The sequence below is a fragment of the Coloeus monedula genome (genome assembly GCF_965178545.1).
Source record: "Coloeus monedula genome assembly, chromosome: 36".
Lineage (NCBI taxonomy): Eukaryota > Metazoa > Chordata > Aves > Passeriformes > Corvidae > Coloeus > Coloeus monedula.
In genome coordinates, this window is record NC_138816.1 from 1,952,578 (window position 1) to 1,975,941 (window position 23,364).

At 69.6% G+C, this 23,364-nt stretch overlaps 3 protein-coding genes across 3 annotated transcripts; 1 reads left to right on the forward strand and 2 right to left on the reverse strand.

Moving 5' to 3' along the window:
• Nucleotide 1: 1 nt before the first annotated feature.
• On the reverse strand, nt 2-14,403 carry PRRC2A (proline rich coiled-coil 2A). Its single transcript, XM_082300007.1, has 27 exons — nt 14,258-14,403; nt 13,697-13,812; nt 13,009-13,183; nt 12,616-12,718; nt 12,458-12,521; nt 12,143-12,289; nt 11,525-11,634; nt 11,352-11,416; nt 10,536-10,675; nt 10,371-10,455; nt 10,086-10,269; nt 7,153-7,489; nt 6,681-6,889; nt 5,921-6,218; nt 5,461-5,671; nt 3,563-5,308; nt 3,049-3,251; nt 2,863-2,969; nt 2,683-2,773; nt 2,191-2,270; nt 1,929-2,111; nt 1,649-1,831; nt 1,098-1,259; nt 940-1,019; nt 678-849; nt 546-608; nt 2-464 (listed from the first exon to the last, which is right to left on the reverse strand). The coding sequence occupies exons 2-27, from the start codon at nt 13,788-13,790 to the stop codon at nt 138-140; spliced, it is 5,619 nt and encodes a 1,872-aa protein (XP_082156133.1). The 5' UTR covers nt 13,791-13,812; nt 14,258-14,403; the 3' UTR covers nt 2-137.
• A 1,456-nt stretch (nt 14,404-15,859) lies between these two features.
• On the reverse strand, nt 15,860-18,934 carry LOC309584146 (tumor necrosis factor-like; the record flags this gene model as incomplete). The annotated part of the gene is made up of 6 exons (XM_082300087.1): nt 18,803-18,934; nt 18,499-18,681; nt 17,300-18,394; nt 17,094-17,127; nt 16,864-16,923; nt 15,860-16,284 (listed from the first exon to the last, which is right to left on the reverse strand). The coding sequence occupies exons 3-6, from the start codon at nt 17,621-17,623 to the stop codon at nt 15,860-15,862; spliced, it is 843 nt and encodes a 280-aa protein (XP_082156213.1). The 5' UTR covers nt 17,624-18,394; nt 18,499-18,681; nt 18,803-18,934.
• A 1,092-nt stretch (nt 18,935-20,026) lies between these two features.
• CSNK2B (casein kinase 2 beta) lies at nt 20,027-23,110 on the forward strand. The gene is made up of 7 exons (XM_082299988.1): nt 20,027-20,093; nt 20,348-20,431; nt 20,660-20,762; nt 20,848-20,963; nt 21,048-21,123; nt 21,848-22,037; nt 22,918-23,110. Exons 2-7 carry the CDS (start codon nt 20,360-20,362, stop codon nt 23,006-23,008), a joined length of 648 nt encoding a protein of 215 aa, XP_082156114.1. The 5' UTR covers nt 20,027-20,093; nt 20,348-20,359; the 3' UTR covers nt 23,009-23,110.
• The last annotated feature ends 254 nt before the right edge of the window (nt 23,111-23,364 follow it).

Below are 23,364 nucleotides of genomic sequence, written 5' to 3' on the forward strand. Positions count from 1 at the left end.
GTTTTTTATCGTTTTCAACATTTCTTTACCAAAGGAGGGGGAGGGGCCGCGCCCCACGCAAGGGGAGGGGGAGGGGGATTACGTCCGGCCGCTCCCCCACCCGCATAAATACCGGGACCCCCCGGGTGGGGGAGGGGTCACTGGGGGCGCTGCGGCTCCGGGGGGGCCCGGGGGGGGCCCCAAGCGCTGGGGGGGCGGCGGGACCCCGGGGGGGGAGGGGCGGCACGGGGGACAGGGGGAGGCAGGGTGGGGGGAGGGGCGGCGGGGGGAGGGGCCGGCGCCCCGGGGGGAGGGGGGGGCTCGGCCGGGCGGGGGCGGGGCCCGCGGTGGGGGGGCGGGGCGAAGGGCCGGGTGGGCGGGGCCAGGAGCCGCCCCAGCGGCAGGAGGGGGAGGGGCGGCGCCGGGGGGGCCCCGAAGTTGACGACGGGCGGGACCGGGGGGGGCTCCACCAGCGGCAGCAGCATCTGGGGGGACACGGGGGGAGGGGGTTACCGGGGGGGGCGGGGCCAGCCCGGGGGGCGGGGCCAGCCCAGGTGTGGCCGTACCTGCTGGAAGCTGCTCTGGCCCTGCCCGTAGAACTCCGAGGGCGGGGTCAGCTCCTGCCGCACCTGCGGGGGCGTGGCCACGTTAGCCCCGCCCAGGCCCCGCCAGCCCCGCCCCCAGCCCCGCCCACTCACCTGCAGCACGGGGGGGTCGGGGCAGTAGGGCCCGTACAGGAACGGGGGCGGGTACAGGACCCCCCCCGCCCCCCCCAGCTTGGCCAGGTCGGGGCCCCCCAGGGCCGGGAAATCCATGAAGGGGCCCTTGAGCGGGGGGAGGGGCAGCCCCGCCCCCGCCACCAGCACCGGCCTGGGGGGAGACGGGGGGGAGGGCTCAGGGGGGCTCGGGGGGAGCCAGGAACCCCCCAGACCCCCCAGGTGTGCCCCCCCCCTCAGGTACCTGTACGGGGTCAGCGAGGGCGTCCCTGGCCGGAAGCTGCTGCTGCTGCCGGGGGGGGGCTCCGTGGCTGGGGGGGGCACCTGAGGAACAAGGGGGGGTCAGGTCAGTCCCACCGAGCCCCCCAGCCCCCCCTCAGAGTGGCCCCCTCACCCCCGTACCTGCCCGGTGGCTGCAGCCCCCCCATAGCAGAGCTCGGGGAATGGGCGCTGGCTGGGCCCGGGGGGGTCCCCGGGGGGGCCCTTGGACTCCAGGGGCCGATTTGGGGGGGCCTCGGGACCCCCCCCAGGCAGCAGCTCCCAATCCCGGGGGGCAACGCTGAGCTGGGGGGAAGGAAAGAGACACAGTGAAACCCTCCCCCAAACCTGACCCCAAATCCTGACCCCAAACCCCTCTGTGCCTCCCCCAAATCCTGACCCCAAACGCTGACCCCAAACCCCTCTGTGCCTCCCCCAAATCCTGACCCCAAACCCCTCTGTGCCTCCCCCAAATCCTGACCCCTAACCCTGACCCTAAACCCCTCTGTGCCTGACCCAAATCTTGACCCCAAACCCTGACCCCAAACCCCTCTGTACCTGCCCCAAATCCTGACCCCAAACCCCTCTGTGCCTCCCCAAATCCTGACCCCAAACCCCTCTGTAGCTGCCCCAAACCCTGATCCAAACCCCTCTGTGCCCCCCAGCCCCCTCAGTGCCCCCCCAGCCCCCCTTACCCCATCTCCCCCCCCGGGGGGGGGCACTCCCTCCTTCTCGCCGCGCTCTCGGGGCCGGGGGTCCCCGTCGGTGCCGTGGGGGGGCCCCCAGACCTCGCCGCCCCCGCCGGGGGGGTTCCGGGCTCGCTGGGAGCGCTCGGTGCCGATGGGGCCCGGGGGGGCCGTGGGGGGGGCCCCGCACAACTGGGGGGGGCACAGGGAGTGAGGGGGGGCTCAGGAGTGAGGGGGGGGCTCAGGGTTTACCTGAACCCCCCCCCCCGGTGTTTCGGGGCCCCCGTACCTGGGTGTCCTCGCGGGGGGGGGGCAAGCGGCACCGCGGCTCCGGGGGCCCCTCGGGCAGGGGGGGCCCCCCCGGCTGTGCCCCCCCAGGCGGGTTCGGGGCCAGGCCCCCGTCGGGGGAGCTGCGCTGGCTGCAGGCGGCCGAGTCCCCGCTCAGCTCCACGCCGCTGTCCGAGGGGCTGGGCTGCGGGGGGGGGGGGGTCAGCGGGCTGGGGAATCACACACGGGGGGCGGGGACCCCCCCGTGCCCCCCCCGGCCTCACCTCGGGGCTGGCGGCGTCCTCAAACGGGGGGAGGGGCTCGATCCAGGGCTGCCCCGGGGCCAGCGGCTTGGGGGGGGCACCTGCGGGGGCAGGGAACCCCCTGTGACTCCCAGTGCCCCCAGTACCTCCCAGTGCCCCCCAGTAAGTCCCAAAGCCCCCTATTTAATCCCAGTGCCTCCCAGTCCCTTCCCAGTGCCCCCCAGTAAGTCCCAAAGCCCCCTATTTAATCCAGTGCCTACCAGTCCCTTCCCAGTGCCCCCCAGTAAGTCCCAAAGCCCCCTATTTAATCCAGTGCCTCCCAGTCCCTTCCCAGTGCCCCCCAGTACCTCCCAGTGCTCCCCAGTAAGTCCCACAACCCCTATTTAATGCCAGTGCCCCCAGTACGCCCTACTTAATCCCAGGGCATCCCAGTCCCTTCACAGTGCCCCCCAGTACCTCCCAGCACGTCCCAGTGGCCCCTGTCCCTTCTCCCAGTGCTCCCCAGTCCCTTACTAGTGGGCAGGTGGCTCCAGAGGGGGGGGCTCAGCCTCCCCTGCGGCTCCCCCGGCCCATCCTGCTGGGGGTCCCCGAACCCCAGGGGATCCTGGGGGGTGCAAGGGGGGGGTCAGTGGGGGGAGGGGGCAGGGGAGCCCCAAGGACCCCCCAGGCTTCCCTCCCGCCCCTCCCCCTCACCTGATTTTGGGCCCTTTCGCGCCGTTTGGCCAAGAAGCCCCCGAGGCCCGGCCCGGCCCGGGGGGCTCCGGGAGGGCCCAGGGGGGGGCCCAGGGGGGGCTCAGGGGCTGTGCAGAGAAAAGGGGGCGGTTATGGGGGGCTGGGGGGATCGGGGGGGGTACGAGGGGGGCTCGGGGGGGTCCGTACCTGCGGGGGGGGGCAGCCCCGGGGCAGGGGTCCCGGCCTTGGGGCGCAGCTGGGCCAGGGCCCTGCGGATCCCCCCGGGGTCGCTCGGGACCACCCGGTCCAGGCGGAAAACAGCCGAGGGGGGCGGGGGCAGCGCCAGCCCGGGGGGGGCCGTGCCCGAGCCGGGGGGGCCAGGGGGGGCGGGGGGCTCCTCGGTGTTACGGCTGTGGGGGAGGGGCACACAGAGAGTGAGAGACCCCTTTTGAACCCCCCCTGAACGTTCAACCCCCGCCCCCCCTTTCATCTCCCCAAGATGCCCCAGAATTCCACAAGCCCTCCCCAAAACCCAGTCCTGGGTCCCCCAGACCCCCCCAGACCCACCCCCCCCGGCCCTCTGAGACCCCCCCAGGACCCCCAAAACCCCTCTCCCCATTTTACCCCCACAAGACCCCACTCAGCCCCTCCCCATCGCCCTCCCGCCCATGACGCCCCTAAAACGCTGACCCCCCCCCACCCCCCCAGGACCCCCCCTCACCTGCGGTTTCGGGGCGAGGGCCACCCCCTCTTGTCCCCCCCGCGCCCCCCGCGGCCCCCCCCGCTGCGGCCGCCCCCCCCTTGGGGGGTGTTTTGGGGGGGACCCCCCGCGCCCCCCCCGGAGCGGCGCTGGCTGGAGAAGCTGCGCTTGGCCAGGCGGGGGCTGGGGGGGGCGGCGGGGGGGGGGCCCTGCGCGGGGGGGCCGCCGGGCGCGGGCGGGTCCCGCTCGGGGGGGCCCCCCCGGCGCCCCCCCAGGTCGGAGCTCTCCGAGGCCGTCTCCCACTGGTCCGAGTTGTGCTCGGGGGAACGGGGGGGGCGCCGGGGGGGGGCGGCGGCGCTGGGGGCGGCGGGGGCGGGGGCGGCGCCGCGGGGGGGCGGGGGGGGCTCCTGGCGCAGGCGGCGGAACCGGGGGGGTTTGTCCTGCTGCTGCCCCCGCCCGTGCCGCCGCCGCCGGGGGGGCCGCTCCGAGCCCCCGCCCCCGCGGGGGGGCTGCGCCGGGGCCGGCGGCTGCGGGGGGGGGTCCTGCGGGGGCTGCGCCGGGGGGGGGCTCCAGGCCGGGGGGGGGCGGCCCCCCCCGCGCCCCCGCCGGGACGGGACCCCCCGGGGGGTGAAGACGCGGCCGCGGGGGGCGCGGGGGGGCAGCCCCGGGGGGGGGGCGGCGGCGGCGGCGGCGGCGGCGGCGCGGGGGGGCCGCGGGGGGGTCTCGCCGCCCCCCGTGTCGGAGCTCTCGGAGCCGCGCTGCCGCCGCCGGGGGGGCTCCTCCTCGTACTCCGAGCCCTCGCTGCGCGGCTCCGAGCCCGGCGGCGCGGGGGGGGCCGCGGGGGGGGCGCCGCCGGGGGGGCCCGCGGGCGGGGGGGGCTCCCCGGCCGGGCCGCGGAAGCCGCGGAACTCGCGGGGGGGGCGGCCCCGGGCCCCCCCGCCCCGGCCGCGCCCCCCGTAGGCCCCCCGGAAGCCGCGGCCCCGCGCGAAGAACTCCCCGCGCCCCCCCCGCGGCCGCCCCCGCGGCCCCCCCGCGCCCCCCCCGCGCTCCAGGGCGGGGTCGCGACAGCGGCGGCGGGAGGGGGACCCCGCCCCCGCCCCCCCCGGCGGCGCCCCCGGGTCCTTGGCCGCGGGGGAGGGGGCGGCCGCGGGCTTGGCCTTGGGGGGCTTCGGGGAGTCCTTGGCAGGGGGGGGCTCCTCGCCCGCCGCCCCCTCCTCCTTCGGGGGGGGCTTCTTGATGGGCCCCGCGCGCCGCGGGGGGGGGCCCTTCTCGGCGGGCTCCTCGGGGGGGGCCGCGCGGCGGGGGGGGCCGCCGGGCCGGGGTCCCCAGCGGGTCTCGGTGCGGGGCCCCCCCCGCGGGGCCTTGTGCGGGTCGGGGGGGGCGCGGGGGGGGCGCTCGGGCCGGCGCTGGCCCCCCCCGTCCTCCTTGGGGGGCCCCCCCAGCGCCGCCCCCCCTTCCTCCTTCGGGGCTTTCTGGGGGGGCGGCGCCTTCTTGGGGGGCTCCTGGAAGAGGGGTGGGCGGGGGGTGGCGGCGCCGGGGGGGGGCGGCGGCTCCGGGGGGGCCCCGTCGGGGGCGGGGGGGGGCTCGGGGGGGCGCGGGGGAGGCGCGGCCGGGGGCAGGGCCCAGGGCCGGGGGGGCGCGGGGGGGTCCTCGGCGGGGGGGGGCGGGAAGCGGGGCAGGGGGGGGCCCCCTCCGTTCTCGAAAGGGGGGTAGGCGTAGGGAGGGGGCGCGCCGGGGTCCCGCAGGCGGACCGGGGGGGTCTCGCTCCTGGGGGAACAAGGGGAGAGAGAGAGAGTCAGCGGGGCTGAGACCACCAAAACGCCCCCCCAGACCCCCCCTGATCCCCCCAAAACTTCCCGGCCCCCCCTCGCTTACTGCAGCCTCCCCACGCCCCCCCCCACCTCCGGCCCCCCACTCACCGCAGCCCCTTGTCGTCGTCGCCGGTGGGGGGGCGCAGGGGCGAGGGCAGCCCCCGCGGCTCGGGGGGGGCTGTGAAGGCGTCGCCCCCCCAGGAGGGTTTGGGGTCCCCCGGGGGGGTCCCGCGATCCCGCAGCGGGGGGGCCGCGGGCGGGCGGTCAAAGGGCTCCGAGCCCGAGCCCCCACTGTCCGAGCGCTCCCGCGGCAGCAGCCCTGGGGGGAGGGACACGGGGTGAGACCCCCCCCCCAGCACCCCCTCAGTGGGGCGAGATCCCCCACACCTGCCCCGCGTGCCTCAGACCCTCCCCAAAATCCCTCCCGTGGGGCTGACACACCCCTGACCCTTTATAGGGTCAAACTCCCCCCAAACGCCCTGCGGGGGGTTGAGACTCCCCCCCAAACCCACCCCACGTGCTCGAGACCCCCCAGAACCGTTCCACGGGGCTGAGACCCCCCCCTTACCAGAGGGGTGCACGCCGGGGGGGTAGAAGTCGACGGGGGCGGCGCGGGGGGGCAGCAGCCGGGGGTCCACGTAGGGCGGCAGCATCACCCAGCGGGGGTCGAAGCCGAGCTGGGGCAGCGCCGGGGGCCGGCCCAGGGCCCCGAACAGCTTGGGGGGGCCGGGGGGGGCCGGGGGGGCCGCACCGGGGGGGGGCACCCCTGCCCCCAGAGCCCCCAGCGCCGGCGGGGCCGCAGGGGGGGCCGCGGGGGGGCCGTGCTGCTGCTGCTGCCACTGCTGCTGCTGCTTGAGGAGCTGCTCCTGCGGGTGTGGGGCGTCAGGGGGGCCGGGCTGGGGCACGGCCTGAGCCCCCCCGGGACCCCCGGATTGGGGAACGGTCTGAGCACCACCCCCCGGGACCCCCGGATTGGGGAACGGTCTGAGCGCCCCCCCCCCGGGACCCCCAGACTGGGGCATGGTCTGAGCCCCCCCCCAAGAGACCAACCCCTGGTTAGGGCACAACAGAGCCCAAAATCACCCAGATTAAGGGTGGCACAACCTGGTTCACAACACTGAAGTTTGGAGATTCAACTTCCCCCCCCAAAAGGGGGAGCAAAGCCTACCCCAAAAACCCCTGAATTGCAGGCAAACCCCACCCCCCAAAGACCTCACGCCAGGGACACAGCCCACCCTCCTGAGACCCCCACGCTTGGGGGGCGTCTCCACTCCCAGCCCCGTTACGCGGCCCCCTCCCCAATTCCCGGCCCCCCAGAGCCCCCCCACCTGCTGCTGGCGCTGGAACCGGGGGGGCAGCGACTTCTGGTACTTGGGGTACGCAAGGGGCTGGGCCGGGGGGGGCTGGCGTGGGGGGGCCGCCCCCCCCTCCCCTTTAGGGTCCCCCTTGGGGGGCGCAGCGGCAGCCGGGGGGGCCGGGGGGGGTGGCGGCGGCTCCTCGGGGGGCTCAGGGGGCACCTCGGGGGGAGGCGGCTCTGCTGGGGGCACAGAGAGGGGTCAGGGGGTCCCTGTGTGCCCCACCCTGCTTTGAGGCACCCCCAGACCCCCCCACACACCCTCCACAGCCCCACAGACCCCCAGCCCTGCTGTGGGGCACCCCTAAACCCTCCCACACCCCCCCCAGACCCCACAGCCCCGCTACAGGGCAGTCCCAGAACCAAGATCCCCCCAAAGCCCCCCCAAACTCCCTCCAGAGACCACCGGCGGTTCGGGGGTCCCATCCCTCAGCCCCCCGCCCCACCTGCGGCCCCGGGGGCTCCCCCGCTGCTCTCGGGCTCCTCCCGCGGCTCCGGCGGCTCCGGGGTGGCCTCAGGGGGGGCGGGCGGGGGCTCAGGGGGGCCCGGGGGGGCCTCGGCGGTGCCGGAGGGGGGCCCCGGGGGGGTCCCCGCGGGCGGGCGGCGCTCGGGGGGGGCCCCGAAGCGCTCATCCAGGCGCTTGAGCTTCTCGGCGCAGGCGGCGCGGCGCTGCTCGGCCATGCGGCGCTCCTCGGCCTCGCGGCGCCGCCGCGCCCGCGCCACCGCCTGCGACAGCTCGGCACAGCTCTGCCGGCGGCGCCGCCGCCACGCCTCGTCCTCGTCCTGCGGGCACAACACCTGCGTGACACACCTGGGACAGCTACATGCACCTGTGTGACACCTGTGTGACACCTACGGCCACCCAGCGGTATCTGTGTGACACCTGTGTGACACCTGTGACACCTACAGCCATCTACCGGCACCTGTGTGACACCTACAGCCACCCACCGACACCTGAGTGACACCTGTGTGACACCTGTGACACCTACAGCCACTACAGGCACTTGTGTGACACCTGTGTGACACCTACAGCCACCCACCGACACCTGCGTGACACCTGTATGACACCTGTGACACCTACAGCCACTACAGGCACTTGTGTGACACCTGTGTGACACCTACAGCCACCACCGGCATCCGTGTGACACCTGTGTGACACCTGTGACACCTACAGCCACCCATTAACACCTGTGTCACACCCATGACACCTGAATGATGTTTACAGCCAACCACGGACACCTGTGTGACGCCTACAGCCACCCATTAACACCTGTGTGACACCCGTGACACCTGTGTTAACAGCCACTACAGACACCTGTGTGACACCTGTGACACCTACAGCCATCCACCGGCACCTGTGTGACACCTACAGCCACCCACCGACACCTGCGTGACACCTGCGTGACACCTGTGACACCTACAGCCATCCACCGGCATCTGTGTGACACCTGTGTGACACCTACAGTCAGTACAAGCATCTGTGTGACACCTGTGTGACACCTATGTGACACCTACAGCCACCCACCGACACCTGCGTGACACCTGTATGACACCTGTGACACCTACAGCCACTACAGGCACTTGTGTGACACCTGTGTGACACCTACAGCCACCCATTAACACCTGTGTGACACCCGTGACACCTGTGTTAACAGCCACTACAGACACCTGTCTGACACCTTTGTGACACCTGTGTGACACCTACAGCCCCTACAGACACCTGTAGGACACCTGTGTGATATCTACAGACACTACAGACACCCGTGTGACACCTCCGTGACACCTCTATGACGCACTGACACGCACGTATCAGACCTGCACGCACTTCTGCTGCACCTGAACACAGCTGGGAAGTCCTAAATGCACCTGCCTCGCACCTCTGCCACAGCTGGACACACCTGGATGCACTTCTGTCATGTCTAGGTACACTACAGACACCGGCGTCACCCTTGAATACAAGTCTGCCACACCCACGTCACACCTGAGCACACCTGTGTCGCACCTGTACGTGCCTACGTCACTCTGGAATATGCCTGAGCACACCTGCATCGCACCTGTATGCACCAGGGCACACCTGTGCCACACCTGGATGTACCCATCACACCTGAACACGCCTGTGTCGCACCTGTACGTACCTACATCACACCTGAGCACACCTGTGTCACACCTGTACGTACCTACATCACACCTGTGTCACACCTGAGCACACTTGTATGTACCTCCATCACACCTGAGCACACCTGAACACGCCTGTATCACACCTGTACGTACCCACATCACACCTGTACCCCACCTGTGTCACACCTGCACGTACCTACATCACACCTCAGCACACCTGAACACACCTGTGCCACACTTGTATGTACCTACATCACACCTGAGCATGCCTGTATGTACCTACGCCACACCTGAGCACACCCGTGTCACACCTGTACGTACCTACATCACACCTGAGCACACCTGAGCACACCTGTCACACCTGTACATACGTACATCACACCTGAGCACACCCATGTCACACCTGTACGTACCTACGTGACACCTGAGCACACCTGTGCCACACCCGTATGTACATCACACCTCAGCACAGCTGTCACACCCGTACGTACCTACACCGCACCTGAGCACACCTGAGCACGCCTGTGTCACACCTGAACACATTTGTATGTACCTATGTCACACCTGTGCCCCACCTGTGTCACACCTGTACGTACCTACATCACACCTGAGCATGCCTGTGTCACACCTGAGCACACCTGTACGTACCTACATCACACCTGAGCATGCCTGTATCACACCTGAGCACACCTGTATGTACCTACATCACACCTGTGCCCCACCTGTGTCACACCTGAGCACACCTGTATGTACCTACATCACACCTGAGCATGCCTGTGTCACACCTGAGCACACCTGTACGTACCTACATCACACCTGAGCATGCCTGTATCACACCTGAGCACACCTGTATGTACCTACATCACACCTGTGCCCCACCTGTGTCACACCTGAGCACACCTGTACGTACCTACATCACACCTGTGCCCCACCTGTGTCACACCTGAGCACACCTGTATGTACCTACATCACACCTGAGCATGCCTGTGTCACACCTGAGCACACCTGTATGTACCTACATCACACCTGTGTCACACCTGAGCACACCTGTACGTACCTACATCACACCTGAGCATGCCTGTGTCACACCTGAGCACACCTGTATGTACCTACATCACACCTGAGCACGCCTGTGTCACACCTGAGCACACCTGTATGTACCTACATCACACCTGAGCATGCCTGTGTCACACCTGAGCACACCTGTATGTACCTACGTCACACCTGTGCCCCACCTGTCCCCCCGTCCCCCCCAGCTCACCGGGAGCTCGTTGGGCGTGGCCCAGCTGCCGCGGTTGGGGGGAGGCGGCGGGGGCGGGGCCCGCGCGGGCGGGGCCGGGGGGGGCGGCGGCTCCTTGGGCCCCTCCGGGGGGGACTTGGGGGGCGGCGGCTCCTCCCTGGGGGGGGGCGGTGCCTCGGGGGGGGCCGGAGGCTCGTTCTCCTTCCTGGGGGGACACGGGGGGGGGTTAGGGAGGAGCCTGGGGTGCCCCACAGCGGTTATGGGGGCGCTGGGGGGGGCTGCCCCCCATTTGGGGGGGGTCCGCACCCCTCCTCGTCCTCGTCCTCGTCCCGCCCGTCCTCCTCATCGCTGAACTTGAGCTTCTCGCTGTAATCGACCTCCTCGTGAGCTCCTGGGGGGTGGGGGAGAGGAATGTGGGTGGGGATCCCACAGCACCCCCAGAGCCCCCCCAGAGCCCCCCGGCCCCGTTACCGGCCCAGCCCTCGTCGTTCTCCTGGTCCAGCTCATCGAACTCCCGCAGCTCGTCCTGGCGCAGGACGGGGGGCCGGGATGGGGGCGACCCCCCCCGGGGTGGGGCCGTGGCCCCACGGGGACCCCCCGGCCGTGGGAACCTGCGGGGACCCCAAAACCCCGGGGTTACGGCGGGGTGGGTCTGGGGTCGCACCAGAAGGAATTGGGGGGGGGTTTGAGGTCCCCCACAAAGCGGGAATTGGGGGACAGGGAAGGTTTGGGGTCACCTCAGTGAAAGGGATTGGGGAGGAGAGGGGGATTCAGGGGTTTGGGAACTCCGCAAGGGTTTTGGGGGGTTCAGGGTCCCTCTCGATGTGGGGATTGTGGGGAAATGAGGTTTTGGGGTTCCCCCGATGGACAAAGGTAGGGGGAACAAAAAAAGGGAATTTTATATTTCCCAAAAACTGACGGAATTTCAAGGCTTTGGTGGGAAAAGCGGGTCAGGGCTTTGGGGCAAGGCGGGGGGGGATTGGGGTCCAGAGAATCAGAGCAGGGCAAACCCCAAATGAGGGAACTGCATGGAGAAAGGCCTCAGGGTTTGGGGTGCTGAGGGGGTTTGGGGGTCTCAGGGGAGTTTGGAGTCTCAGGGCGGTTTGGGGTCGCTGGGAGGGTTTGGGGTCTCAGGGAGGGCTTGGGGTCTTGGGGGTCTGGGGTCTCAGGGGGGTTTGGGGTCTCAGGGAGGGTTTGGGGTCTCAGGGAGGATTTGGGGTCGCAGGGAGAGTTTGGGGTCTCGGGGAAGGTTTGGGGTCTCAGCGGGGTTTGGGAACCAGTGCTCACCTCTGTGCGTCGGGACTGCGGAAGGGCCCGTAGGGCGGCGGGAATGGCAGGTACGGGGGGTACATCTGAGGGGGAGGGACACCCCAAAATCAATGGGGAGCCCCCCCTGGCTGGGGCACAGCCCCCGGGGCTTAGGGGGGGGTTTAGGGGAGGGGGCAGCCTCGGTTACTCACAAAGGGCGGCATCACCCCCCGGTACGGGGGGAAGTGGGGGGGCCCGGGGGGGGCTCCCCCCCCCTCGGCCGGCGGCTCCTCGGCCCCGCGCCCCTCCCGCCAGCTGCCGCCTGCGGGGGACGGAGCGGTCAGCGGGGCTGGGGGGGCTCCCAGGATATGGGGGAGGGTCCCAACGGGGTGCGGGGGGGGCTTGGGGGCCACTGGGGGGTCCCCAAGGAGCAGAGGAGGATCTCAGGGGTTCTCAAGATGGGTCAGGGGTGTCCCAGGGGACCCAGAGGGGTTCCAGGGGGAGTTGGGGGTGTCCGGGGGGTCCCAGAGGGGTTCCAGGAGGAGCTGGGGGTGTCCAGGGGGTCCCAGAGGAGTTCTGGGGGGGACAGGGGTGTCCGGGGGGGTCCCAGAGGGGTTCCAGGAGGGTCAGGAGTGGCTGGGGGGGGTTGAAAAACCAGTCGGGGGGACACTGGGAGTTCCTGAGGGTCCCAGAGCTCTGGGGGGGGTAGAGAAAGGGTTTGGGGGGGGTCAGGGCGATCTGGGGGGGTCCAGCAGGTCTCAGTGGGGAGCAGGGGTACTGGAGGGGTTGGGAGCCCCCCAAGGGGTCCCGGGGGGGGGGGAATCACTCACCGTGGGGGCGGGGGCTCGGTGCGCGCCCACCCGACGCGTCGGCAGCGCCCCCCCGCTCGCGGCCGCCCCTCCCCCGCTCGGCGGCCGCCCCCAAACTGGGGAACTCCTCCCGTGAGAACCGGCCCGGGAGGGGGGGGGCCCTGGCACCTGGGGGGGCACGGGGGGGGGGGGTCAGGGGGGCCCCAAAACCGGGGTTTGGGGGGGGGCACGGAGCTCCCCTGCGGCCAGGGGTGCCCCCCCAAACCCCGGTGAGGGGTCAGGGAGGGCCCCCGATGTCTGGGGGGTCCCGGGGGGGGTCGGGGGTCTGTCTCTCACCATCGGCGGGGGAACCGCTGGCCTGCGCCCAGGACTTTGCCGCGCTTGGCGGCGGGGGGGGGTTCTGCGGGGACAGCGGGGTCACAACGGGGACTCGTGGGGGGAGTGGGGGGGTTTCAGAGGGTCACAAGGAAGGATGGGGGCGCAGGGGGTCTCACCTCGGGGGTCCCCGGGGTCCGTGTCCCCCCGGTGCCGCTCGCAGGCGGCTGCGAATCCGGCGGTGACGGCGACTGCGGCGGGGGAGGGGCGGAGGGCTCGGAACTGGCGGGGTGGGGGGGGGGGGGTCAGGGCGGCTTTGGTGGGGGGCAGGACCCACAGGTCCCCCCCCCAGGACCCCCAGACACCCCCAAGACCTCCAGACCACCCCACGCCCGGTGCCTCCCCACCCGCAGAGTGCGAAAGGCTCGCTCTGGCCGGTCCATCCTGGAGTCCCCCCAGCACCCCCAGACTCCCCCAGGACCCTCCCCACCGATGGGCTCAGGGGGTGCCGCCCCGGCTGCCCCATCCCGCGGCACCCCCGGGCCCCCCCTCATCCCCCAGGGGGTCCCCACCTGCGGGGGTCGGGGGGGTCGCTGCGGCTGGCCCATCCCGAGCCGTCGCGGGGCACCAGGGCCACGTTGGGGTCGTTCCCTTTGTTCTCGGCCTTCAGGCTCGGCAGGTGCGCGGGGGGGGGCATGCGCCGGGTGGGCACCTTGCCCAGGCTCTGCAGCCCATGGCGGGGGGCGCCTGGGGGGGGGGCAGCGCGTGTGACCCCCCCGAACGGCCCCCGGGACCCACGAACCCCGCTGAGACCCCCGAACCCCCCCTCACACCTCATCCAGGCTCTACAGCCCACGGTGGGGGTCTCACACGGGGGAACCCCTGACCCCCCCCCCTCAAACTCGGCTGCGGGGGGGGTCCCACAGCCCCACCCCGGACTCCTCAGCCCCCCCCAAACCCAGCTATGGGGGGGTCACTCATGAAGACCCCTCAATCCCCCAAACGCGCCTGCGGGAGGGTCCCGCACCCCCCCCCGAACCCCTCCCAGGCCTTCCAATCCCCCCCCCGGCCGCTCGGGGTACCCCCTCCCCCCACTTCGGGACCCCTCCTCCCTCCCTGAGCCCCCCCAAGGAACGGGGACCCCCGAACCCCCACCCGCCGCTGCCGCCGAGGGGGACCCGCGAGAAGCCCCCGAACGCCGCCTGGGGGTCCCCCCCCGGTGCGCGCTCCCCGCCCAGTCCCGGGGTGCCCGGGCCGTACCGGCGGCGCGGGGGGGCTCGAGCGGCCGCCCCCGGTAGCTCTCACTGAGGCTCAGGCAGTTGTAGCGCCGGCCCCGCGCAGCCCGATCGCTCATGGCGCCGCATCGGCCGCGGGACCTGCGGGGGCACCGGGGGGGTCACACCGGACACCGGCACCGCACGGGGCGGGGACACGCGGAACGGGGGGGGCTCGGGCCCCGCCAGGCCCGCGGAGGGGAGGGGGGGGTCACAGGCCGCGGCCCCCCCCCCCCCCGGAGAACCGAGGACACCGGAGGGGCGGGGGGGTCACGGAGCCGCACAGGCCGCCCCCCCCATGCCCCCTGACCCCGAGCGGGCCCCGCCCCCCCGTTAACGGGACCCCCCCGGCCCCGCCCCCTCCCGTTACCTGGGCCGGGGGTGGGGGATAGAAGCCGGTGTGGGGGGAGGGGAGGGTGTGAGGGGGGGGCCTCGCCGTTCCAAGATGGCGGCGGTGCCGGCGCAGCCGCGGCCCGGGCGGGGGGGTGGGTCCGGATCGCGCCCCCCCCCCCCGCGCGCCGCCGCGCCCCTCCCCGCCCGTACCCACCTGTCCGCCCCGGGCGGGCTCCGCGGCGGCGGCCGCGCGCTCGGGGGCCGCGGGCGGGGCGGGCGGGCGCCGGATGGCGGCGGATTCCGCTGCCCCCCCCCTCCCTCCGACACGGCCCGCGGGGCCTCCGCGCATGCGCCGCGCGCCTCGGGCCGCGCCGCGCGGGGGGCGGGGCCGCCGCGGGACGCTCCGCCATTGGCTGCGGGCTCCGCGCGGGCGAGACCATTGCGGGGGGCAGGACGGGGGGAGGGCGGGGAAAACGGGCCGCGCTCGCGCCCTGCGCGCCGCCCCCCAAGCTCAAGGAGGCGCCCCCGCCCGCGCAGTGGAGCGGCCCGGGACGCGCCCCCAGCCCCGGCGGTGACGTCATTTCGCGCCGCCGTAGCGGCGCCGGTGTCGCTACAGCGCCCCCCGGCGGCGCGAAGGGCCCGGCGCCGCTCGTTCCCATGGCAACGGGAGCCACGCCCCCGGCGGGGGGAACTGGGGACACTGGGAGGGACTGGGCAGCACCGGGGGCAGCCCAGACACCCGGGTTCCCCCTCGGCTGCCGCTGGGGGTGGGGAGATTCTCCCCAGAAATCCCCCCGGGGGGGTGGAGGAAGCCCCGCCCCTCCCCCAGCCCCTCCCCCCACCCCCAGTGACAAACCCCAGGCGCGAAATTCTGCCCAAATTCCACTTTATTGCGACTTTCCACAATAAATTACACAAGGAGTCAATAAGTTACCGGCCCCGCCCCAACTTAGCGGTTCTTGGGCCGTGGGTGTGCCATAAATACATAAAAACGTATAAAAAAATCAATATGAACGTACAAAAGACTGAAAAAATCCGTAATTTACATATTAATCCATAAATAGTGCAATAAATAAGATTTCACCTTTTCTCAGCCCGTTCACTCCGGGCTTGCTGATCTCAGGTTCCGACTGACCCCAGCCCCGTCCATCCCCGGCTGACCCCACCCATCCCTCGCTCTGCTCCTGCTGATCCCAGTTCCACCCCTCTGTGCCCGCTCTGGTCCCCATCCATCAATCCCCATCCATCAATGCTCATCCATCAATCCCCATCCATCAATCCCCATCCATCAATGCTCATCCATCAATCCCCATCCATCAATCCCCATCCATCAATGCTCATCCATCAATCCCCATCCATCAATCCCCATCCATCAATGCTCATCCATCAATCCTCATCCATCAATCCCCATCCATCCCATCCCGATCCATCAATTCCCATCCATCAATCCTCATCCATCCCATCCCGATCCATCAATTCCCATCCATCAATCCCCATCCATCAATGCTCATCCATCAATCCCCATCCATCAATTCCCATCCATCAATCCCCATCCATCAATCCCCGATCCATCAACCCTCATCCATCAATCCCCATCCATCCCATCCCGATCCATCAATTCCCATCCATCCCATCCTGATCCATCAATCAATCCCCATCCATCAATCCCCACCCATCCCATCCCCGATGGCTCCTCCTGCCCCTGACCGCTCCCAGCTCCGTCCACCCCTGACCAACCCCGCTTCCGCCCACCCCCGTGACACCGCTCTGACCCCAAACGGTCCCAGCCCCGTCCCCCCACCCCCCCGTTCCCCCCCTAATCCACGCCCAGCACCCCAAAGTAGGCCTGCCCGGCGCCGTGCAGGTCCAGGAAGCGTCCGGCCGAGGTGGTGGCGGCCAGCTGGTCCCCGCGGCGCAGCTGGAACACGGCGCCCTGGTACAGGGACTCCACCCAGAGCCCGCCGGGGCCGCCCCCGCGGCACACGGAGCGGGCGGCGCGCAGCAGGGGCACGTCCCGCGGGTACTCGGGGGACAGCCGGGACACGGCCAGGCGGAGCGGCTGGCGCCGTGCCCCGGCCGGGCAGCGCGAGCCCTGGAAGGCGGCGGCGGCGTACACGAAGTAGAGCCCGTCCCGGGGCACCACCAGCCGGTTCCCCCGCAGCCGGACCCCGTTCCGCACCAGGGCGGGGGCCACACTCGCCTCCCACACCAGGGAACCCCGCGAGGACGGCCACGTTGAGGCTGGGGGGGAAAAGGGAGTCAGAATCCCAAAAACCCCAAAAAAGCCCCAAAAAACGTCCCCTCCCACACCAGGGACCTCGATGAGGACGGCCACATTGAGGCTGGAGGGAAAAAGGGAGTCAGAATCCCAAAAACCCCAAAAAAGCCCCAAAAAACGTCCCCTCCCACACCAGGGACCTCGATGAGGACGGCCACATTGAGGCTGGAGGGGAAAAGGGAGTCAGAATCCCAAAAATGCCCCAAAAAACGTCCCCTCCCACACCAGGGATCCCCGCGAGGACACCCACGTTGAGGCTGGGGGCGAAAAGGGGGTCAGGACCCAAAAAGACCCCAAATAAAACCCCAAAAAAGTCCTCTCCCACACCAGGGACCCCCATGAGGACGGCCACGTTGAGGCTGGGGACGAAAAGGGGGTCAGGACCCCAAAAAAACCCCCGAAGACCCCAGGGTGTGCTGTCCTCTCCCCGTCCCACACCCCTCATGTCCTCACACTCCCTTAAAGGCTCCTCTGTCCCTCCCAAACCCCTCAAAGCCCCCCTGAAACTCCACCCCACCCTCCCGCCGGCGTCCCCCACTCACCCACGACATGAGCAGCCGGTTTGTCCCCCCTCGTCACCCGCGGCAGCTCCGGGAGGGCCCCTGGGGACAAAGGGGGGGTTGGGACATGGGGGGACACGAGGAGGGACCCCCTCGGAGGGGGTGGTGGCCCCAAAAAGGGAGGGCGTGGCAGCTGGGGGGGGGCAGGGAATGGGGGGGGAGGGTGGACAGACAGAGGGGACATGGGGGGGGGTCCCGGGGGTGTCACTCACCTGGCACAGCCGGGGTCAGCGTCTCCAGGGGGTCCTGGGGGGACAGAGAGGGGTCAGAGGAGTGGCTGGGCATGGGGGGGACAGGGGGGGACACAGAGGGATGGGGGGAGGACAAGGGGGGACACAGAGGGACAGAGGGACACGGGGGACGCAGAGGGGACACAGAGGGGACACAAGGGACACAAGGGACACGAGGGGGTCCGTACCGGGGTGGGCAGGCGGGTGGCAGCCCCAGGAGCCGGCGGCAGCAGCAGCAGCAGCAGCAGCAGGATGTGGGCGCTGGGGACACGGCAGCGCTGGGGGGGCCGCGGGGGGGGCCCGGCCATGGCGGTTCTGAGCCGGCCCAGCCCCCCCGGAGCCTTTATGGCCACCTCGGCCCCCGCACGGGGCGTCACCGACCCCCCGAGACGTCCCCCGGACAGGAAAACCCCGGCGGGGCCCCGGCTGCTCCACGGGGGAGGGGGGGCAGGGTTTGGGGGGTGGGGGCTGCCCCTGCTCCCTTCCTCTCTCAAGATCCCACTCCTGTCCATCCTCCCCCCCCCCCCCCCCGTGATTTCCCCTCTCTTAATTAATGAACTGCTGCCTCATTAACGTGCCAAGCTATTAATTACTCCCCTCCCCCGTGACCTCCTTATTGGGAAAACCCGGCGGGGGTGGGGGGGAAAGGATGTGGTGAAGGGGGGGGCGGGGGCTCCCCCCGAAAGCGGAACCACCCAAACCGCCCTGGTGGGGCCCCAAAATCAGCGGGGGGGGGGGGGGCCCCAAAACCGCCCACGGGGGACCCAAAACCATTGTGGGGGACCCGGAAAATCTGCGGGGGGGGGGGGGGCCGAAAGTGCCACGGCCACCCCGAAACTTTGCGGGGGGAGGCCCAAATCTGGCGCTTCCGCCCCCAAATCCCTGCCAGGAAAACTTCAGCGCCCCAAATCTCGCTGGGGGGGGGAGGGGGGGCACCGGCCCTGCCCCGTTTATTGCCCCCAGCCCCGGGGGGGTTCCGTCCCCACAGATCTCAGTCTGGGGGGGTCCAGAGCCCCTTTTTACTGCCCCTCAAGTCCGTGTTTGGGGGGACCCTTTCGAGCCCCCAAAGTCCCAGTTTTGGGGGTCTTTTGTCCTCCTCAGAGCTCCCTCGATGCAGTTTAAGCTTTCTCCAGAGCCCCCAGACCCATTTCGAGGGTTCCTTCAGAGCTGTGGGAGTCCTGGGGGGATTTTCGGCCGTTTTCGGGGTTCCCTCAGCCTTCTTTGGGGTTCCAGCGGCTCTCGGTGCTCGGCCCAGGCGCTGAGGAGCTCCGGCTCTGCCACATCTGGGGGGGGGAACGTGGCTGGGACCCCTCCCCAGTGAGGGGGGGGGAGCCCCAGGGGAGGTGGGGGGAGGTTCCGGGGTGGGGGGCGAGGCCGAGGGTCTCACCGAAACCCCTCCCCCTCCTGCAGGAGCTGCTCGGTGTTCCCGGAAGGGTTTTAGGGGATCCCGGAGAGGCTCTGGGGGGTCCCGGGGGGTTCCCACGGAGGGGCCGGGCGGAAGTCGCCTCACGGGCGGCCGGAAGTGGAGTCGAGTCAGGGCGGAAGCAGCTCCAAGCCGTTGTGCCGCCCCCTGGCGGAGCGGAGGACCACGTCAGCCTTGAGGGGCACTGGGGGAAGGACCCCTCCCCAATTTCGGGGGTCCGCAGCCCCAGAGGGGGCCCCGAGCCCCTCCCGAACCCCCCCAGACTCACCGTGGGGCCGGAAACGCGGCTTTCCACCCCAAATTCCTCCGCGGGGGTCTCTGGGGAGGCGGCTGGCGGGGCCGGTGGGGGGGGGGGGGTGTCAAGGGGGCTCAGGGGGGCTCGGGGAGGGTTGGGGGGCTCAGGGGGGGTCCCGGCTCGCTCGGGGCGGGAGCTCCGGAGGATCCCAGCGCTCCATGTACTCCCTCAGTTGGATCTCCCAGGCCCGCGCCGCCGCCTCGGAGCGGAACCGGGACCCTCCCCCGCGCCCCGCTTTGCCCCCCTCGCCCCCCGCCCGCGGGGGGGGCCCCGCCACGGCCGCCGCGTCCCCCGGCCCGAAGTGGGTGACGCGGGGCCGCGACCCCGGCCCCCAGCCCAGCCCACCCCGGTCCCGCTTGAGCTCGGTGGGCACCGGCAGCCGCCGCCCGTTGCCCCCCCGGCCCAGGCCGCCCCCCGCCCACCCCCCCCGCAGCAGCAGGCGGTAGCCCGGGTTGGAGGGGGGGATGTGCAGCGGGGCCGGGGGCGCGGGCGGCCCCCCCAGCCCCAGCAGGTGCGCGGTGGAGCGGCGGTGCCGCGCGGGGGGGTCGCGGAACGAGGCTCCGCAGCTGCGGCAGAAGTGGGGGGGGTCCGAGGGGCTGCGGGAAAGAGGCTCTCGTTAACGGCAGTAATTAATTAGTCAGAAATTGGGGGGGGGGGGGGTGGTTGGCGGGGGTCGCACCGACCTGGGCGGCTCCTTCCCCTCTCCCGAAAGGTCCCGGGGGCGCTTGCGGGGGCTCTGAGAGGGCTCCGCGCCTCCCCCCTCGGCGATCAGGCTCTCGTAGAAGCTCCGCGCGTCGGCCCCGGGGTCGGGGGCGCCCGGGGAGGGCTCGGGGGACGGCGGAGGCGGCTCCTCCTGCAGCCGCCCGTCCTTCCAGCGGCCGGCCTGGTCCCGGCCCCGGCGGAACGCGATCAGCGACATCGAGGGGCCCGGGAGGGCCCAGGGGGACCCGGGGGGTGTTTGGGGGTCCCGAGGGGTCCCGGACCGACCCCGCAGCCGCCACCGGAAGCTGCGAGTGGGGCGGAGGAATCACGTGACTCGCCAGCGGGCTGTGATTGGTTGGTACAGGCGCGGGACGAGAGTTCGGGCGGAAGCTACCGCGACACCCGGCGCTGATTGGTCAGTCCTGACCCGAGGGTGGGGTTTGGGGCGGAAGTACCAGGCGGCCGGCACCGATTGGTCGGTTCCGGGGAGGAGGCGGGGCTTGGGGCGGAAGCGGCGGCTGCGCGTGCGCGGATCGTGCCCGGAGCGCCCCTAAAGCGGCGGGTGAGGGGGCCCGGGAGGCCCCGGGGGGGGCCCGGGGGGTTTGGGGGGCTCCGGGGGGATTTGGGAGTCCCGCGGCGGAGCTCGGGGTCCCTCCGGCCCGGGCGGTGGGATGGGAGCGGCCGCGGGCTCGCGCTCGGGCCCCCGGCGATCGGGGGCTCTGAGGGTCCGGGCGGGGGTCGGGGCGGTTTGAGGGGGCCCTGGGAGGTTTGGGGGATCTGGGGGGGGGGGTTCATTGCCCCCGTTTCTCTCCCCAGAACCCCGGGACCATGAGCAGCTCCGAGGAGGTGTCGTGGATCTCGTGGTTCTGCGGCCTCCGCGGCAACGAGTTCTTCTGCGAGGTGGGCGAGGGACCCCCGGGAGACCCCCCGGACACCCCCCGGCCCTGGGCCCGCCCCAACCCCCGATCCTCCTCCTGACACCCTGAACGCCCTGAGAGCCCAAAAGCCCTGGACCCTCAAACCCGGCACCCCGCAAACACCCAAACCCTGAGCCCCTCCCCCCCAAACCCTGACCCCCCCCCCCCCCCCAAACCCCCGAGCCCCCCAAACCCCCGATCCTCCGCACAGGTGGACGAGGATTACATCCAGGACAAGTTCAACCTGACGGGGCTCAACGAGCAGGTGCCCCATTACCGGCAGGCTCTGGACATGATCCTGGACCTGGAGCCAGGTACGGCCCTGAGCGCCTTCGGGGGGCTCGAGGGGGGGTCCCCAACATCGCGCTGACCCCCTGCGGCCTCCCCCCACTCCCCCAGACGAGGAGCTGGAGGACAACCCCAACCAGAGCGACCTGATCGAGCAGGCGGCCGAGATGCTCTACGGGCTGATCCACGCCCGGTACATCCTCACCAACCGCGGCATCGCGCAGATGGTGCGGCCCCGACCCCCCCCGGGACCCCCCCCGAGCCCCCCGGGACCCCCCGGGCCCCCCCTGACCCCCCCTGTGCCCCCACAGCTGGAGAAGTACCAGCAGGGAGACTTCGGGTACTGCCCGCGGGTGTACTGTGAGAACCAGCCCATGCTGCCCATCGGTACTGGGGGCACTGGGGGGGAACTGGGGGGGGGGGTCCTGCCCGTGGGTGGGCTGTGAGAACCAGCCCGTGCTGCCCATCGGTACTGGGGGGCTTTGGGGTGGTCACAGGGGGGATTTTTGGGGGAAAATTGGTGGTTTTGGGGGAAAATTGGTGGGATTTTTGGGGAAGAACTGCTGGGATTTTAGGGGAAAAACTGGGGGGGGTTTGGGGGAAAATTGGTGGGGTTTGGGGGAAAGACTGGGGGGATTTTGGGGGGGCACTGTAGGGGTCCTGCCCGTGGGTGGGCTGTGAGAACCAGCCCGTGCTGCCCATCGGTACTGGGGGGCTTTGGGGGGTGGTCACGGGGGATTTTGGGGGGAAAATTGGTGGGATTTTTGGGGAAGAACTGCTGGGATTTTAGGGGAAAAACTGGGGGGGTTGGGGGGAAAATTGGTGGGGTTTGGGGGAAAGACTGGGAGGATTTTGGGGGGAAAATTGGTGGAGTTTTGGGGGGAAGTTGGTGGGATTTTAGGGGAAAAACTGGGAGGGGTTTGGGGGAAAAGTGGTGGGGTTTGGGGGAAAACGGGGAAAACCCCTAGCTGCGTTATTTTGGGGGGTGTTTTGGGGCTGGGTTGTTTGGGGTTATTTTTTTGGGGGCTTGTTCGGGATTTATTTCGGGTCGTTTGCGGGGGAGGCTCGTTCGGGTCCATCCGTTTGAGGAGGGGTCTGGGGTGGCCTCCAGGACTGTCGGACATCCCCGGCGAGGCCATGGTCAAGCTGTACTGCCCCAAGTGCATGGATGTTTACACGCCCAAGTCCTCGCGGCACCACCACACCGACGGCGCCTATTTCGGCACCGGCTTCCCCCACATGCTCTTCATGGTGCACCCCGAGTACCGCCCCAAGCGCCCCGCCAACCAGTTCGTGCCCAGGTCAGAGTTTCCCAGCAGCAAAAAACCCCCAAACCCCCCCCCCCCCCCCCCAAAAAAAAGCCCCCGTGAAAACGGCCCCAGAAATCAGAAAAACAGCCCCGAAAAAACGCGGCGAAAACGACCCCGAAAGTCGAAAAAACGACCCCGAGAAACGTGAATGAAAAGCTGCAAAAAGGAGGTTGAATCTTAGGAAATGAGCCCAATCCTCCGCTTTCTAAAATGAATAAAAAGTCCCTGCAAATTGACCCTGAAACTTAAAAAAAAGCCCGAAAAAATGTTGCAAAAATGAGCCTAAAACTGAAAAAAATGACCCCAAATTTCACCACCGAAAGTTAAAAAAAATTCTTTTGAAATTGCCCTCAAATTTGACAAAAGCAACTTCACGCTTTCTGCTAAAAAACTTGGCAAAAGCAAGTCCAAAACTTAAGGAAATAATTCGTAATCTCTCCCCGAAAAATGACATCAAAAATGACATCAAAAATGACCCTAAAATGTAAAAAATCTTCAACTCTTTTTCCAAGAAACAACAGCAGAAATTACTCCAAAAACGTAAAAAAAAAAAAACCAAAAAACTCCCTCAAAAGTTCCAAAGTCTCAAAAAAAAATAAAACCCCCCGAAAACCATGAAAATAAAAACCAACCTCCCCCCAAACAAACCCCAAGCCAAAAACTCTGAAAGAGAACACAACTCCCTCCAAAAAAACCCAAAACTCCCCAAAAAACAGCCCTTTGACCCCATTCCTTTGGTGCTTGCTGAGGTCACTTTGTTCGCTCTGGAACCTTCTGGTGTCACTCTGTCCCCCCCATGATGTCCCCAAAATTCCCGTTTTTTCCCCAAATTCCTGGTTTTTCCCAAAATTCCTGGTTTTTTTCCCCGCAGGCTCTACGGGTTCAAGATCCACCCCATGGCCTACCAGCTGCAGCTCCAGGCCGCCAGCAACTTCAAGAGCCCCGTCAAGACCATCCGCTGAGGGACCCCCCAAAAATCCCCCTGGGACCCCCAAAAACCCCCCCAGAGCCCCCCCCAGCCCTGCAACCCCCCTGCAACCCCCCCATAAAGAGATTTGGGCTGAAACCCGGCGTTTTGGGCTCATTTCGGGGGGAATGTGGGGGTCTCCAGGCTGGTTGGGTGCGATTCGGGCTGGGTTGGGGGGGTTTGGGGCTGGTTTTGGGGGTGTTTGAGCGATTTTGGGGCTGGTTTGGGGTAATTTGGCCTGGGTTGGTGGAATTTGGGCAATTTCGGCGCTTTTTGGGCTGGTTTGGGAGTGATTCAAGTTGGTTTGGGGGATTTTGGGTGCGATACGGGGGAATTTGGGGTCAACTTGAG

Coding starts and splice junctions, on each gene's coding strand:
- CSNK2B (XM_082299988.1), top strand. CDS start 20,360: ATGAGCAGCTCCGAGGAGGTGTCGTGGATCTCGTGGTTCTGCGGCCTC. Junction 20,763..20,847: donor GATCCTGGACCTGGAGCCAG/GTACGGCCCTGA, acceptor CCACTCCCCCAG/ACGAGGAGCTGGAGGACAAC. Junction 22,038..22,917: donor GCCAACCAGTTCGTGCCCAG/GTCAGAGTTTCC, acceptor TTTTCCCCGCAG/GCTCTACGGGTTCAAGATCC.
- PRRC2A (XM_082300007.1), bottom strand. CDS start 13,790: ATGAGCGATCGGGCTGCGCGGGGCCGGCGCTACAACTGCCTGAGCCTC. Junction 11,417..11,524: donor GGGGGGTGATGCCGCCCTTT/GTGAGTAACCGA, acceptor CCTCCCCCTCAG/ATGTACCCCCCGTACCTGCC. Junction 6,890..7,152: donor GGGAGCCCCCGGGGCCGCAG/GTGGGGCGGGGG, acceptor CTGTGCCCCCAG/CAGAGCCGCCTCCCCCCGAG.